Below are 19,215 nucleotides of genomic sequence, written 5' to 3'. Positions count from 1 at the left end.
TCTACATACATCTACATGTCAAGAAATACAAAATTGTAATAAGAAAACCAATACATGTAATATGGTCTTGGTAATCAAGTTTACATCAAACTACAGTGAAATTTCAACAAAGTGGACTTCTTGATAACTCAGCATCCCTCTTTCTACTGTTGACTTATATTAGCCCCAACAAAACTGTTTTACTGCTAATAACACATCTGTATACAAATACTCTTGTACTATAACACTTTTGGTCAGAGCTTTAAAAGAGGACAACCTCTTAGCTGAGGTAACCCCTTATAATGAGTTAATTTACATATAATATTAACATCATTGATCCCTTTTATTGACATTATTGACTTTTGTTGTCTGGACAATTTGTGTGCAAATGAAAATTTTCAGTTTCCTGAATATCTTGTTCACAAAGTACATGTTTCTGTTGTGCTCTGATGTACCAGTACATTCTGTGCCCGTGGAAGTGGGCTAGAAAAACTAGACTGCAGAACATTTACACAATAATGTATTGGTGTTTTTTTAATACAAATAATGAGTACTAGTTGAAGTTATGTTACTTTTTTTTGTTTGTATACAGATACTGCTGTCTGAGTATGTGACATAGTTCTAGTAGTATTAAAAATCCATTTCTAATCAAGTTACCTTTTCAGTGAGAATGACATGTTATTTTTTTCATTCGTGCACATATTGAGTTAATATCAATGGTGATGGCAAAACAGAAGTGAATGGCACCAGTCCTGAAAACCTAATGGCCTCTATTTTAGAAAAGAAGACAAGTTTGATTCTTAAAAGTAGGTATTCAATGTAAAATTATTTTGGCTATCTCTGCATATTTGTTCATGTCTAGGCATTGTTTAAATAGGCTGAAATAGTGTGAGAATACAGTAATCCCTTGAAGATATAAGTTTGTTTAAAATCTGCTTATTTTTTGGTCTCTTGCTTTCATAGTTGAAAGATATAAAAAAATTGGAAACCAGAGGAACACAAACTATAAACAAGATAATCAAAGAAGTTTCAAAGTCTGATAGTCATCAATTCAATTCAATCACCTGTTTTTAAGTTTTGATAATATATTTCTTATTTTACATTCCAAACTGAATTTACTCCCATCTGCTTTAAGACATGTTTGATATTTGAAAATGTTAAGGCTGTTCCAGTAAAACATACCTGGGACACAGGGAAGGCACTTTTGATGTGGGGTACTCACCCATAGATGCAATTTTGAATTTTTGTATCATTTTAATATATGAAATGTGTGAAATGAAAGTACCCTGGCATATATTTTTTAAGAACTGCCTTCCCTGGGTACCATGTATGTTTAAATGGAACACCTCTTATATACTACTAAGAACTACTATAAAAGTTGGAAAATATGGAGTCCAGATATTTTAGATTAATGAGTACTGTTAAATAATGAAACAGTATTCATGACCATATCCACCATATTAAAGGTACCATGCTATACTGCAGTACCTTACAGCAAAAAATATGGTAATAAAAACATCAATAAAGCATCCAAAATGCTTGATTCCAACAGTGTCCAGTTAACAGAAATTTAACTGTATTTCTTAAATGGGATGACATGATAGGGTTATCCAATGATAATCGTTTTAGATTTAATTTATCTCAAAGTAAATTTTTTTACAGTGCTTTGCTGGCTCCATGTTCATACATCAGACTCATGAGAGAAAGGTGCAGGTTCAAATCCTGCCCTGACCATGCTTGGTCAGTAACTGGGATGTATCTCTATGCACGACACTTTATTCTATATGCCTCTGAATAAAAAATTCAATATACTGTTGCATTGTAAAACACTAATCAATCAGAATGTTTCATGTACAGTTTGATTTATAATAACTCTATTAAATTTCTATTTTTAAGTTATTTTTTAAATGGAAAAAAAGAAATTAAATGTAAACCTCATCATCTCCTCCTTTTCCTTTCTTCCCCTTCTTTCCTTTCTTTCCCTTCTTTTCTTTCTTATCTTTCTTATCCTTTTTCTTTCCTTTCTTTTCCTTCTTACCTTTTCCTTCCTCCTGCAAAATAATATAATCATTATCCTGAAACCAATATATGAAAGATGCTGATGATATCAAAATGGAAGAGAAAATAAATTTTTTTTATCATAAAGGTGCCAACATTTAAGGGTGAATATTTAACGTTACACTTTAAGAGCTATTACACAATACAGAATATTTAAATAGTAAACATTCTTGCATCATTTTCACATAAAAAATATGTATGAAAGATAAGACTGAACTTAATGAACATTTGTCCAGAAATATTAAACATTGGGAACAGTCAATCATTTTAGATATTTTGCATGAATTATCACCAGCATTTCGAAAGGTGAAATTTTCCCTCAAAATGAAACTATACAAAAACAGAACAAATTAGTGATGTTGTTTAATTTCTTTAATTTCCAGGAGCATTGCTGACGTTAAAGCAATAACTCTCAGAGAGCATATGGAAGTACCATCAAAATGTTTCTGGAATAAATTACAGAGGTACTTGAGTGTACTCTACACATAAAAGTGTCTTCTTGTAACAACAAGTAAAACTGTAGTTTTAAACTTATAATGTATTCATGATTATGCATTGAACTTATCATGCCATACACTCAACATAGTATGTCAAACATTGTACTTACCATGCTAAACACTGAACTAACCAAGCCAAATAATGAAAATACCATATAAAGGTTACCATGCCAAACAATGAATTTTTCATGCCAAACTCTTAATTTATCAAGCCAACCTACCATGTCAAACACTGAACTATTCAAGCCAAACACTGAACTATTCATGCCAAATACTTAATTTATCAAGCCAATTTACTATGCCAAACACTGAACTATTTCATGCCAAACACTTAATTTATCAAGCCAACCTACCATGCCAAACACTGAACTATTCATGCCAAACACTTAATTTATCAAGCCAACCTACTAAGCCAAGTAATAAACTATTCATGCCAAACAATGAACTTACTAAGCCAAACAATTAACTTATCTTAACTTATCTTACCATGCCAAGCACTCAATATACCATGCAAAATGCCAAGTTCTGAATTGCTGAGAGTTTACTGTATTTGGCTAGTGTGTCTGAGGTATGGCATCAAACCGCCCCACCCACCCCAATTTTGTCTTCTATATTAACAAACCTGTCATAATCAACATTTAATTTTTAAAATATATAGTAAAACCTCCCATCTACTTAATTCATGAACCAAATGGTTACATAGAGAAACCACCTACAATGACAGAACACCTTTCTTGAAAGAGCTTGGTTTTTTTTATGCAGGAAAGGTGGTCTACCAGAATACCTTGTACTTTAATTACAAAAGTTTCCAAGCTCATGTAAACTGAATTATGAAACACAACAATTCTTGAAAATCCTTTACATTGGACAAATTTTCAAACACATTTAACTGTGCTTACTACTGTACAGTGAATTAAACATTTAACAAGAAAAGTTTCAACAAATTTAAAAAAAGACAACTAAAGTATCTCTAATCAATTGAAGTAAGATACATATTTCCAAACATGCATTTAAACAAATGTTTTTTAATTGATAAACATACTGAAAACTGAAACATGCTAAAAGAAAATGCAGAATAGATTAAATAGTGTAGTTTCTACTGCCAGAACTCTCTGTCTAAAGCATGTCTGGGATGAAAATAAAAAACAGAATTTACCTTGCCAGCCAGTTCTGCCTCTAATTCAGCTGGATCTTTCTGTTTAAAAATGGCAGCAGACCCACCATCATCATCATCTGGGTACTCAGGGAACTTTCCAGTGACATCTCTGAAATAATAAACAAAGATCCAAAATGTCTGTTTAAATATAATTGAATACTCTTGATGCATTGTTGTGTAGAGCAAATCACTAGTGAACAACATCACAAGCATTTTTCAAAATTATTTATCCCACCTTTGAAAATTTTCTGTATTTTTATTGGTCAATGTGTGTCACATGGTGTCTGGGTATGAGGCTATACATGGCCAGTTAGAATTATGCCATGTTTGGATTTAAAAACTTTTAACATCCAGACTTAGAATTAAGTCTAGAATCCAGCAATATCATTTGTTTAAAGTTTAGTCTAAAATAAAATTATCCAATTGAATATTTTAACACTAAAACTTGAGATTTACGTAGGTAAAATTGGGACAGGTGATGTGACATCACAACTGTGTCATTTTGCAGTGTATGAAATGGCTAAGTGTTTCTTGGTCTCGCCAATATATAAAAATCATACAAAATTAGCTTGCATACATAGGGGTAGAAATGATCATCAGTGGGTAAATTAATTACATTAAAATAATAGCTTTCAAAGGTTTAGTTAGACCAATTGTGCTTGTACAGTTTGGGACCCCCATTCCCAAGTATTATAGGATGAACTTAAAATAACACCAAAAGCAGACAGCCCTAGTCAGATTTGTAATATCCAATTAGGACTACAGACCAGTTATTATCATTTCAGCACTGAATAGGTTGTATTTAAATTCCTTTAACCAATGCAGGCTGAAAAACTGATTAATAACAATTTAGAAAGGTTAAAAAAAAATACAATGCAAAAATCCTCTACTACAATTTGACTAAATCAAATAGAACTACCAGAAATCAGCATTAATATACCTACAAAACACGTTCCAATTTTTGTCCCCAAGAACTATCAAAAATTATTGTTGTTTACAACACTATATATACTCACTTCTAAGTTGGGTAAAACTGCAAACAATATAGACCCTGATCTGCCATCACATAATGTGCTAGCAGATCTGGGTCTATGCAGTTTGAATGGAGTAATCAGTAGAACTGACAAATAGATCCTGATCGGTCAACAAATTATGCGACAGAAAATCTGGGTCCATGTTGTTCACAGTTGTGCTCAATTTATAAACGAGTATATTTGGTATTGATCATGCTGCTGAATTTTTGAAACACCAAATTGGTGCATGTTGAAAATTAGCAGAGTTATATTTTTTTTGAACATTTGAAGCTGTGTGGTGCATTGATGTCATTATGCTGGCCAGCTACACTAATCAAGATCACAAACTTCAAGGCTGACTAGCAATCAGCCTCACCAGACTGAACAAGAACATATTAAAGACAGCCATCTTGTTTGTACAGGATAGTCAGGATAACATATCTTACCCAACTGAAGATTATATCAGATATATATCTGCATATTTGTCAATAAAATGGTTGAGCATGACAGAGATATCCTATTCCCCTTTAAAATGGAATGGTTGAGTCCATGTCTGTAGTGTATTATTATCAGTAGGTAGATATAGCTACAGTATTAGGCTACACGCTAAACAGCTACATGTATGGTAAGGGAATCAAAACTAAAGTGAACTTTATTTTACATTTCGGAATCATGCATGAATATTTTGCAAAATCTATGTACTTAATGGAACTTTACTAATCATTTGCTGCACAACACTGGAAAATTTAGAGCTCACCAAAAGATGCAATAGCCTGAAATTCCAAAATTTTCCCCAAATAACCTGCATTTTGTAAGCATGCTAGCATTAAATTCAAGCTGTAGTGAGTGAATTTTTCAGTGACACAATTACTGAATTCAAGCCCCAGCAAGTGAATATTTTGGTGACACAATTATTGAGCATGCTAGCACTAAATTCAGTCTCTAGTAAGTGAATTTTTCAGTGACACAATTATTGAGATCACATAGATTTTCTGTAACAGAAAATGTGCAGCATGTTTTACACCACATAAAATTTCCAAATGTTGTGCATACTTTATTAACCTGTTGTTTTTCATTAAAATTGTATTTGCATTTTTCTTTTGACTATTTAAAAACAGACCCAAGCATGCTTGATATCTTTCAGGATCTGTAAAATATAATTATCCCTGCCAAGCTTGCATTATCTGTACAGTGTAATTATTTCCTCCAGGCTTTAATTATCTGTATACTGTAATTATCCAATATATCCTTTCATTATCAGTACAGTGTAATTATCCACTACAAGATTTAATTATCTTTACAGTGTAATTATCCAGTACCAGCTTTGCAATAAATTTGAACAGACACTGTGGGTGTAATGTTTGGTAAAAAGAGAAAATAGTTGTGAACTCTGAAGAATTATCTGAAATGTTTTCTAACCTGCATTCAATGAACCACTGCCTAATTTGGTCCATCATGGTTTCCTTCATATCAGGTCCCTCAGTTTCACGAAGTTTATCTTTAATGGTGACAAGTGCCTGTTGATATTCATTCTCATACATTTTCTGGGTGACGCGTCTTTCCTGCTCTGTTTTTCCAGACAATGCTTGTGGTGTGTTCTTCAAGTTTGGAGGATGGGGTGGGGGAGCCTGATATAAAAGGTCAAACAAATTACAAACCAAAAGAAAAGCCATTTGATTATTCTTAAATTTAATTTCTTTAATCACTTGCCTGTCATTTATAAAATCGAACCGTAGCAAGAATTTAAGACTGAAATACTGAACTCATTCAAAATGTTCACTACACAGTACTGATTTGAAATACTGATTCTGTTATGTATGTATGTTACCTTATTCTTTAAAATAGTTTTATGATAAAATGGTTGAAACACGTAAGATGCTAATAAAATATACAACTTTTGCAATCCTCAATTCTAAACAATATACCATTCCAACGAAGATCATTTCATCCTCCCTTTCCTTCTTGGTTTTTCTACGTTGAAAGAACCCCTTCCAGACCTGAAACAAAGTGATATTGAATGCTGGTAAGGATACATAAGATTTATAAAATAAACATAAGCCGCAGAATTTTGGGATTTGGTAGAAAATACACTTTGTCAAGTACAATCCAACAGACAAGCTTTACTCATCTACTTTGTTTTCTTTGGCAATATTTAGGAAAGAAAAAAATTACTAAAAATGAGCACCTGAATTCTAGAGTGCAAATTAAAAGTATGCAAATTTATTGTTTGGCATGATAAATGTATGCACAATAATTATTAGGCATGACAAAAGTAAGAAAATTGAATGGTGGGCAAGTTTAATGTAGGCAAATAGATTGTTGTTGTGCTTAATAAATGTAGGAAAATTAAAAGGTGGAGAAGTTAAATGCTGACAAACTGACTGGAGTATGCAATTTGAACTGAGGCTAGATGTGCTCAGTTGATATCTCTAATTAGGCCTCGAGTCCAGAAACTTTCTGGGTCTGAATCAGGCAGTACTCAAAGATGCTGACAATACCTTAATTTCAAATTTATAGTTTTTAAAAAAAATTGTTTTGCTTATATGAACAGTCCAAGGAAATTAAAAAGGTTTAGCTTACCTGTGTATAAAAATATGATTACTAAAATATCATGTTCAGAGTTGGAGAATGGAATTTTTATACTCATGGTTTTATGATTTCCTGATCTTGAGTTCACTCAACTTTCTGAGCCAAAGATCTAGGAGCTCAATTCTTAGGAACCATAGTTGTACTCAAGAACTTTGAACCTTGTAAGGAATATTATTAATGATCTGCAAATAATATCATTTTTTGTATAAATAAAGAATACCCAGAGATAAAAACTTAATGGAAATATTGTAAATAGTTTCAGATATACCATTAAATCAGAAATATTCATGGGGGAGGTCAACATTTTGCAGCCATGGAGTAAAAGAGAATTTGATGGGGATAAATTTTTGTGCTTCACAGTTTGACTTAATTTTCACTTAAAACTATTATTTCTGACAGTGGATTTAGTTTTGCAGATATTCATTGGCCATGAAAATGTTATTTTGAAGTTTCAAGAAATTCTGTCCCCATCTGAAACATTTTATGTGTTTGAAACAAAGACCATTATGTTGAAACATTCCGAGCTGTAAATTCCAGTTCCATTAAAACCTGAATAGACATTAACTTCAATTTTAATTAAAAAAGGTCACATAACTTTAACATTTTTATTAATTTTGGTCCATTTACAAGGGTACCAAAGTTCCCTTACATAGGTGCACAATATGTACCAATACAAAATTATGCATTTAGCTTTAACACGATTTCCTTGCTTAAAGTGATTTGAAAATGAGTAGCCAAACCATTAAGACTCAAGTAGGGCAAATTCATTTAGAACATGTTTGACTGAAAATGCGTATTTTCAAATTATGTTAATTTAGGCTCATGGTAAGAAAATCAACTCTTTGGTAACTGTGGAACTGACATTATTAATAATGTCTCTAACTTAACTATTGAAACGTATGTAAAAATGAATTTTCCTAAAGAAATAATTTGGATCAACAGTTTGCAGAGTATGTATTTTATAGAAGGTGTAACAAATTAAAAAGAACAAATAGCTGTCACCATCAGATGCATTAAACCCAAAATAATTCACACGGAAGTCAGGCAAACACACCACCTAAATATAATAAGAACAACCACCTGTGTCTGTATGTGACTGGCCTTACATATCATGATTGCTAAGGTTCCACTCCACAGTTGTGTGTTCTGCACAGTGTATGAATTTCCACATAAAAAGCAGATCTCAACATTGACATAAAGTGTTATATATTTAAATTAGTATCCAGGAATGTTAACAATATCATGAAATGGATTTATTTGATCTGTGCCAGATGATGTATCTTAGTATGATTTTCAGCAGATTTGAATGAAAACTATGTCTCAGTATGAATGGACAGTTCTAGAAATCAATGATGTGTAGCACATTATTTAGCTGATTTTTTTAAATTAAAAAAATCATCCCAACTGGATTCTTTTCAAGTTTTGACCACAAGAAAGGCAAAAAAGGAACTTTAACATCCATAGGAGTACACATTTAAGAAAATTCACAGACACCAAGAACAGGGACAGGGAAACAGGGAATATTTTGGCTGTATCTGAAGCAAATTTGTTGTTTCACTTGCTGGATTGAAAAGGTAGAATATTCTGACATAAAATGCAATAAAGCCAATAGTTAGATTGATAGAGATTTCAATTTTGTTTTAAAAAAATCCCCCAAAGACCCCCCCATAAAACTCATACCATTGTTTAGCACTTTTTACTGCAAAGCGTGTTCCATATGTATACAATATACACATGAGGAGTGAATTTTTTAAAATGAAAACTCCTTACAATGAGATTTACCATAAAACAGCCATGTTTTACACCTCAAAGTGATGATTTAAACAATGTCATACATCACAAGTGCAACTGATAAATTGAGGCTGTCCACATCAATGAATTGAAAATTAGCACATAAGGATTAAATATTTTGATAACAAGAAATGTTAAACATTGTCTGAAATTCAATCCAGGATATACTGTCACTGTATGGAATTTGACTAAGTTTTTACAACTAATCTTCAGTTTGACACCACCTCCATGATAATTTTCTTCTCACCATTCAATAAAAAAAATTGTCTTGCCATTTTCTAAAGCTAGCAAAAGTAAGATCATTCAAGTAAAAGAGCAGTACAAAACCCCCCAAATAAATTATTTATTCCCTTGAAGTATGTAATGTAACAAATAAAATAATGATAAAATCATAATTGCTAATATATCAGAATTACCCTTTTAAAAATGAAGGGAAGAAATAGAAAATCAAAACAGGCAAAAAAGGTAAAGTCATGTGCTTCACTTCCCTCCAACATATTTCTTACTGTAACATGGAAATCCAGAAATAAAATGTTATTTATACATACCACAAAAGTGATGTCATTAAAAACTGAAATAATATTTCAGATGTACATCTTTATGTAAACATATAAGGATAAAAAAGTAAGAAAGAGAAGCAGGAGAGTTATAAATGCTGGATTTTATGAAGTTTCTGTTGTCATTGATTGGAAAAATCTTCTAATCACATTGCATACTGTTCAGATCTGTTACAATTTCCAGACAATATACAAACAGTTCCCAATGAAGCATGAAGTCATTATGTTTTGCACTGATTTTTCTCATGTTTTATATCATCTATTAGATTTTAATTCTGCACAACAAAGAACCAGCCTATTGCCATGGTAACACTCTGGCTTTGCACAAGTGTTTCTAGTTTTCATCCCTGTTCTGACACAGTCATTGGACATCTAGAGTAAATGGTAGTTTAGACTCATCTGCTACCAAAACGAACATCCAATTCAAATTATAGTATTTGCCTATGATTTCACTATCATTTGTGTCTAAAACAAACAGTGTTAATACACCAATGATATTAATAAAGTAACAACCATTTATCATAGCAATTGTTTTGTCTGAAAAGCCTAGATTTCTTTTAATAAGTCAACTGATTACTGCAAACAACCACTAAATAAAACCCCAAGGTATACTCATGAAGTAAGCTGATACTGTATTCATATGATCGAATGAAGTTGAATTTTTTCAATCAAGTCCAATAAAGATTTAACCAAACAAATAATGCTTATATGTTACCTTCTGAATTCTGGTGGCTGCCACATCAGGATCAAGTGTGGGGGCTCCACGGGTCTGTGCCATTCTTTCTCGTTCCTCTTGCTGTCGAATTTCTCTCATGAACTTTGCACGAAGACGACCCTGACGAGCTCTCTCATTGATCTGTACAAGCCTGATTGCCTCATCAAAAGTCATTGGGATTTCATCTTTCTTCTATATTAAAACAAAAAATAAATATGACTTCAATTAGATTATGGGAACGATTAGCGAAACGCAAGCTTTTCACATTATTTTATATCAATGCAGTTAATCTCTATTCAAGGTGTAAACACTTTATGAACTGTAATTTTTTTATGTCTATTTAATTCGACAATTATTCTAATTATTAATTTAGGCTCATTTGTAAGTAAATAATTTGCAAACATTTGATACAAAAATCCTATGTATGAAACATTAAAGTACAACAAATACAACTGATGTTCTGGGTCCATGATAGGGGGAATTTCAATAGTTTCCTCAGTGCTGGTCATTTCACCCAAATATTCCAAGAATGTGAAGCTGACTTCCTCTCTCCTGAGTTGTTGTGTTCAACCCCTTCTCATGGCCACTTAATGCTTTTGTATTCTGAGTACAATATTAATTGTTAAATCTTTTTTCTGTGTAAAGACCAATGTAAAACAGTTTGAAGAATTACATGCTTGTTTAATATCTGTGTCAATATAATTATTATTTATACCTTAAATTATCTTTAAATATACAAGATTCTCACCAAAATTTCAAACATAGAGCTTTAAGATATTATCAAAATTTCATGCATTTGTTGCCTAACTATGAATAAATTATTACTCATTGCAGGTTTATCAAGTGTAGTAAAGCAAAAATAAGTTTATTCCATGTTTTATATTGTAAAAGAAAGAAAATAGATTTATACTTCTATATCTGTCACAGGTTAGCATTAATAACCTATTTTTGTATCTGTCATGAAAGTGAAATCATACATCAGTTTTGTTGGTTTGAATTATTTTTTACATTTCTATAAAGTGTATGATAAATATCGTTTCTGTTGTTTCTATACTATTTTGACCAAAGATTTATTCAGATGTTTTAAGAAAATGATTATATCATTTTAAATTCCTTTTTTTCCACAAATCAGTCCTTTTTCTTTAATGGAGAGATTTCACATTACCCAAAATGTTAAGTCTAGCCTGGACCCTGGATGCGTAAACTTGAAGAATTTTTAATTGAAATTAAAAATGCAACAAATGAAAAGCTTCAGAATGTGAGCAAAATATACCTCCAGTTGTCCAGCAATTATATCATATCAAAATATAACCAAATTAAACAACTAAAACCATTCATCCTGTTTTTAATAACAAACAATTCATCAAATGAACATTAACATATAGTTTTTCAAATATAACACTGCAGTGCCACTAATATGAATAGTTTCATCGATTGTTCTGTATAAGCTTTCATTTGGCCAACATGAAAATTGGGCTGTAATCTTCAAATATTTTAATTTACATTTAAAAAATTTTTTTATAGATATAATGCTTGGAGTACATCTAGTTTTAAAAAAATGTAGCTGGCCTGAGTTTGGGAAAGGGGCACATCATTTGAACTTCATTATAACTGAACATAACTCCGCCATTGCCGGTCCCAAGCCCAGGTGTAAAAGGAGGAGGGTTGGGCGTGGGGCTAGCAACCCGACCCTGTAAAACCCAACTTGTTACAAAAACACCAATAGAAGAAAAACCAGAAACTGAAAGCCTTAGGCACAGGACACAAGCCTCTGGTGATCTTTTGTGGGCGGCCTATACCCCGGCAGGGGTGATGGGCAAAACTGATAATTGAACATACAAAGTTGTGGGAATCTGGGCATAAACTTGAGTACACATAAAGTTTCAAGCATAAACAGATCCTCACAACAGGCATTGAGTTTAGGACCTCTATATACAGAATCCAAGATTATCAACAGGTTCTCACACACAACTTAGACATGACTCAGAATTCCAAGTTATGTATCAGTCTGAGTATGGGAATTTTTAAAAATCTAAGGATCAGATGAACAATGTCAAATTTTCTATACATGTTAAGAAAGCAACTCTCTCAAAAGCCTTCATTAACATTATAGTGTTTTCTCATTACTTCACTGTCTGCAAAAGAGTACCTTGATATATGAAGTTCACCTGTCACAGGAATACATTATATGGAAACATATAACTGAATCATTATAATGGGATCAATGGCCATGTCTGAATTATATCCGAGACATTGTTATACTGACAGGCTTTATAGTCCATGACCATACCTGTGTTATATCAGAAACTGTTATAACAACAGGCTTTATAGTCATCTTCATGTCCCACAGCCAGTGTTGTAGCAACAGGTTTTGTAGTCAGCTCCATGACCATACCTGTGCTATATCAGAGACAGTGTTATAATGAGGCACTGGATAGTAAGGGTCCACTGAACAAATATAGATAGCAAAATAATTTGTTTTATAAATACAAAATCTGTGGTTGCATAATGAGAAAGACTGCATTATTCACCACATTAAATATGATTGTTATCTATAGAGGACACAGCATGGAAAACTAAATATCAGAAGCAATGACATACAATCCTTCGCCAATGGGTTCAGTGGATATATTCTTTCAGTTTACTTAAAAATAATATTCCAATGAATAACTAAAAAAGTGTAAAATTGCAAGTTTAATTATATTTGGCAAATAAATGAATTTAACTTCAGTCAGGAGCATGATTGGTATCAAAGGATAGTGAATACATACATTTCTGCAACTGATTGTGGGGTATGCCTGCTAGGGACTATGGGAAAAGACTGGTAACATATTAAACTAGTTTTCCACTTATGTGAATGAAAAAAAACGTTTTTGCAAATGAAAAGCAATCAAACTAATAATACTGTGCAGAAAACAACCCACAATGACTCTTAGTAGCACCTAAATTTCAGTTGCTTATGCTGTCATCTGGTTCAAATCACAATGAAATTCATTTACCTGCTCAAAATAACAGAGCTTTCATATCATCAAAACCTGTTGTAATCATATTTAATCTGATGAAGTATTTATTTTAGAAATCTTGACTGATATATCTATTGGACTCTTTGGATTTGAACTTTAAAATATTGCTATCCACTTTCTTACTGTTTCTTTGTCTTGAGGACCCAACTTTGACAGAATTTGTCCCAGCAATTTTTCTCTCTCCTTGAGAGCCTCCAGCCTTTCATTGGTAAAGTATTTGGGGATTGGAATCTCAACATCATTCTGAAAGAGATGCCCATGAAATTTTGATACTGGTAGTAAAATATGAAAATATGAAGATGATTTTACAGTACATTAGTACTGACCTATAATTAACATGCATTGAGGCAAAACAGAAGTGAAAATTGGAGTTCTACAAAAACAACTAATCAACTTTTTCTTTTCATTACAAATAAAATGAAACTATCGACATGACTTGCTTGGATATGAATTTACTTTAGATAAGCTAACTTACAAATATTTGTTAGGCATAATATGTTTTGGAGACATTAATAACGTTTACTGCAAATTAATTTGACTTTGCACAAAAACTTTTAAGAAAGATGAGGCAAAAACAGAAAAGTTCTCAAATTCACTTACTGGAGTGAGTTTTAAGTCTGACAGAACATCATCAAAGTAATGGTACTCAGAAAACTCAAGGTTGACCATCTCATGCTTTAACTCAAGAGTCCTTCCTATCACACCATCAAGAACATGACGTAGGACCCGTCGTTTCTGTGGATGTACGATCTGGTCATAACACTGTTCCAGTCTGCGGAAAATCTGAATGTACTTGATGTACATTGTGGCCAGAAGCTGGAATGCTGCCAATCGATCCTGGAAAAATAAACAATTGCTGTCTGAAATGGTGTGGTTTTATAAGTCCATATTTTGTTGCAAGATATCAAATTCACAAAGTCCAGCATGTCAAATCATATACTTTTGCATATGTATGTATGTATGTATGTATACTCAGTCCTTCAATATTCAAAAATGATCCATAAGATCATTCTGAGGTGTAAGAACATGGATAACTAAGATTGCTTATACCTAACTCAAAGTTGTTTGAATGCAAGATAGACAAATTTCATGTTTGTAAATTGCCACCTAAACTAAAAATCTTTTAATATTTTTTTCAGAATTTTTCAAACTTAATCTTGAGTTTTAAGTACCAAGAACTGCTATGAGTTTAAAAACAAGGTTTAACATTTCACTGCCCCACTTAACACAATAAATTACCAATGCTAATTTTCATCCAACAGTTTCATTATGTATTCAAAGAAGAAGCCAGACATATAAACTGTAAGAGAAACAATTGTTTTTTAAAACACATTAACCCCTGGAGGTTTTTGTCATTTTTGCATGAAATGGGAGTAGGAAACACATTTTGAAAGCTATTTCTAAATGCATCCGAAAACACCAAAATCCCAGGCGATCTTTCAACAACATACTGCCTAGCTGTGTTAGAAACATTGTTTTTTGTTGGCTATTTGGCTCAGGCATGAACAGAAGGCTAAAAGTTGTAGTTCTTTCTTTTTTCTTTTTTTATGCTAAACGGACACATTATTTTTGTATCAAGACCAGTGTTTATTCCAAATGTCCATCTTATCCTATTTTTTGCAAAGGTTCATCTGTCTGTTTGCAGTTCATACCAGTCTGCCTTAGATCTGAGACCAAAAAGTCTAAAATCTGGATACAAAATTGGATCCCAACCACAGGCCAATTTTGGATAGAAAAGAATTGATTAAAAAAAATTGAGGTTTTTCCCTCTGTATTTTGTAGTGCAACTAGAAATTCCAGATTATTTGGTATCATTGTAGAGCTACATCTGTCTACCTTTCTATAATAGCACCCACTTTAGAGTATCATGCATGACCATGATGCTACAGAGCTTGGCAGTAGGCTACTACCTCCTGCCATGTTAGCTCGTCGCTAGGGGTTAATGTGTTAACAAGGATTTTTGAATTTTTTACAAATCGTCAAGGAATGGCTAAATTTGTAATTTAAGTGCAGTGTCAATGCACAAGTGATTAAATACACAAGGAATATTCAAATTTGGTGATGTCATCAAAATGCACCCATTAACACATTAAACCCTAGAGGTTTTTGTCATTTTTGCATGAAATTGGAGTAGGAAACACATTTTGAAAGCTATTTCTAAATGCATCCCAAAAACACCAAATCCCAGATGATCTTTCAACAACATACTGCCTAGCTGTATCAGAAACATCGCTTTTCATTGGCTATTTGGCTCAGGCATGAGCAGAAGGCTAAAAGTTGGAATTCTTTCTTTTTCTTTCTTTTTTTTGCTAAACGGACCCCTTATTTTTGTATCAAGACCAGTCTTTATTCCAAATGCCCATCTTATCCTATTTTTTGCAAAGGTTCATCTGTCTGTTTGCAGTTCATACTGGAGACCAAAAAGTCTAAAATCTGGATACAAAATCGAATCCCGACCACGGGCCAATTTTGGATAGAAAAAAATTGATTAAAAAAATTGAGGTTTTTCCCTCTGTATTTTGTAGTGCAACTAGAAATTCCAGATTATTTGGTATCATTGTAGAGCTACATCTGTCTACCTTTCTATAATAGCACCCACTTTAATGTATCATGCAAGATCATGATGCTACAGTGCTTGGCAGTAGGCTACTACCTCCTGCCACATTAACTCGTCGCTAGGGGTTAATGTGTTAATAATAAAAGGGCACTTTTTTTCTAACCATTCAGTGGACCTTGGAATAAACATCCACACAAACATGACCGCTCTGGTGGCCTAGTGGTTAGAGCATCCACCTAGGATGCAGAAGGTTGCAGGTTCAAACCTTGGCAAAGTCATACCAATGACTTACAAAAATGGTACTAACAGCCACCTCACTTGGCACTCAGCATTAAGGGGTTAGTGTTATGACTGGTTGGCCTGGTATCAGGATAATGTGACTGGGTGGGACATGATGCTACATGTCTGTGGCATGATGCCTGAGTGCTAGACATCACTATAAACTGACACAATGCTGACACTGAAGTGATATGACTGAAAAATTGTTAAAGCTACATTAAAAATCCAAATCTCACATACACCCAAACATACACACACACACACAAACACACACGATGTCAATTAATTAAAGGATATGAACATTTAAACATGTCTAAAGTATCAGAGATTTAACAATGACATGCTGGCTGCTGAACATGTCACCATGGAAATCTTAAACTAACTCTGAATAATGACTGCATGATGGATGATGAATAATTAAGATTTGTTTCTTGTCTCTGAGGATAATGTTACACTCACTCTTTCTGGCTTTGGAGGTTCTGTTGGCATTTCCTGCTGGAGTAGGTCCATAATGGCTGACTGGGCCTCTGCCCATTGTTTGTTGTATGTGCTATGAAAAAAAAGTTAAATTAAAACTGTTACTTTGAGAGGTTAATTATGCTAATGCATAACACTATTCATGCATTTACCTCAATTACTTTTCTGACATGAGAAATGGAAGTATAAATGAATCAATAAAAACGTGAAGCCAGAGGAGGGGTCAAACCTCCAATCAACAGTAAATATATTAATCAAGTAGATCAATCAATCACCAATCAAGCAAAAGCACCAACAATAATAATAAGAATAAGAAGAAGAAGAAGATGATGATGACAATGATGATGATGATGATGATGATGATGATAAATACTGTCACCTGTTCTTCTTTTATTTTTCATGAACAGTCAATCTATCAAAATCAGATTCTTTGACTTCAAATATATGGTACAGAAATGCTCAGGTCTTATTAAAATTTAGCAAATTTTAGGCAATGTGAAAAAACCAGCCATTTGTTTACCTATAATCATAAATACAACTGAAGAACAATAAATAAGCAGTGTACACAAAATTACAGATAATAATAATAATAATAATAATAATAATAAAAACTGCAGTTAGTCAAAAACGTGACTTACTTTTTGCAAGAATTGTTTTAATTTCTTTTAAAGATAAATCTGGCACTTTAACACCTCATTATGACACCTCTAAGGCATATATGACAATGGATCACATTTTATGATGTAGTATCAAAATTATAATGTACTTCATTGAAAAGGTGGTATTACTTCAAAGTGGTCTAGTCTATGCCTTCCATGACCTGTGTTATAATGTGAGAGTGCTTTATTTTTACTTTGCATTAATTTGGGCAGACTTTCTGAAATTCCTTCCACATGGTAAATCCAAAAATCCACTGCATAGTATTCAGCTAGACCAACAGATTTGTGAAGACCTTTTTTAATGTGGACTTTTTATTTTTTGTTAATGGAATTTTTAAAGTAACTGTAGTATCTATATATATATATATATATATATATATATATATATATATATATATATATATATATATATATATATATATATATATATTTATATATATATATATATATATATATATATATATATATATATATATATATATATATATATATATGTCAGATCAAGGTGGTTTGTTATGAATGACATGCCGTTTGTGATATTATAATCTGGGTAGAGACTGACAGATTGCATGTAAACTTAAAGGTTTTCGGAGAATATGAACAAGCCTAGTACTCTTGTTCTCAAAAATATATATTTAACTCACAGGTGAATGCTAGAGTTTTCAGACTGTATTATGGAACAACTATTTGCTGATTTTCTTGAGGTGAATGTTTTGCTGTTACCCTACTTCTTACACAATAAAAGTACCAAATTTTGTAAAAGATAAACTCACTGAAAAGCATTTATAAAATTATAAATAATAACAAGTGCAGCTATGTGCTACATTTGAAGAGAGGTCTTAAAATATCATATCTTCTACATACTGATTTTCTTGAAAAACCTTGTTTTATTTATTACAAGTCACACAGGTCATGGCAATATTCAACATCGACTATTTCAGTAATATGTATCATATTTAGAATTTGATTCATCATGTCTTTAAGTGGCAAGTATTCACTTCATTTGGATTTGTATACATCCATGTTCCTTTGGAATGTTATTATTCAGATGCCTCATGAGGTACGTAAGGCAAAATCAATGTTAAAGTATGTAGACATTTTTGGATGAAATGAGCATAAAGGTGTGATCCAATACAACGAAAGCTATGCATACTGGTAAATAAATTCGTACGTCCCTCGCTTGTGACGATTTCACTCGACGCGCTCTCATTCTGACCCAAGTTTAGTACATTGCCACCATTGTCAAAGTCCATAGTGATATATAATTTTCGTCTGGAAGTTTCTTGGTGACAGTTAAGGTGCAGAACATTCAATAATCAGGATTTAATAGATTTTGGTTAATGAAAATTATTGTTGAATTTTAAAAGAACAATTTATATTTAATTTAAATGAGTAAATGTGCATACATGACCATGTGAATTTATTATAATTAAAAAGTGCTGTAAACTGCAAGCTGAATTTTATTTTTGGCATATTTCGAGCTTATACATAACATAAAGCAAGCTTAAAACAAACGGACGACAGAACGCCTCGCTAAATGTAACTGTACACGAAAATTCAAAAGGCTCTAACGACAACAATTTCGGGAGGTTGTTGCAGTGATGCTACTGTAGAGTTCGGAGTGAGGTAAAGTTTTACTCAAATATAAATTATAATCTGAACCTAAACTATTGCAATGATATGGCAGAAGTACCTGTGTGACATTTTTCTGGTGTTTTTTAAATGAAAGAAAAAGGCAATAATCCCTTCCAAACTATTCCATTCAGACAGAGCTTCTGTCCGTCTACGCCATATTTATCCCATGTCCGTCGTTATAGTAACAAAGTAACAGCTGGCAAATTCTCGCATAACGACGCGAGATTGGA

At 32.5% G+C, this 19,215-nt stretch overlaps 1 protein-coding gene across 1 annotated transcript in view; it reads right to left on the bottom strand.

Moving 5' to 3' along the window:
* The window catches only part of LOC149799738 (dynein regulatory complex subunit 11-like), a 31,184-nt gene extending 11,996 nt beyond the window's left edge, over positions 1-19,188 (bottom strand). The window contains exons 1-9 of the mRNA XM_089959110.1: positions 19,044-19,188; positions 16,674-16,764; positions 13,979-14,215; positions 13,502-13,621; positions 10,356-10,547; positions 6,629-6,700; positions 6,123-6,331; positions 3,691-3,799; positions 1,914-2,030 (exon numbers count right to left, since the gene is read on the bottom strand). Of these exons, the coding sequence (XP_089815236.1) occupies positions 1,914-2,030; positions 3,691-3,799; positions 6,123-6,331; positions 6,629-6,700; positions 10,356-10,547; positions 13,502-13,621; positions 13,979-14,215; positions 16,674-16,764; positions 19,044-19,054 (1,158 nt within the window). The 5' untranslated portion in view covers positions 19,055-19,188. The remainder of the gene's footprint in view (positions 1-1,913; positions 2,031-3,690; positions 3,800-6,122; positions 6,332-6,628; positions 6,701-10,355; positions 10,548-13,501; positions 13,622-13,978; positions 14,216-16,673; positions 16,765-19,043) is intronic.
* Between the last annotated feature and the right edge of the window lie 27 nt (positions 19,189-19,215).

Source organism: Sinohyriopsis cumingii, chromosome 5 (assembly GCF_028554795.1).
Source record: "Sinohyriopsis cumingii isolate HCF-2022 chromosome 5, ASM2855479v2, whole genome shotgun sequence".
Classification (NCBI taxonomy): Eukaryota; Metazoa; Mollusca; class Bivalvia; order Unionida; family Unionidae; genus Sinohyriopsis; species Sinohyriopsis cumingii.
Note: the sequence above shows the minus strand (reverse complement) of the source record. Positions and strands in the feature narration are given on the sequence as shown.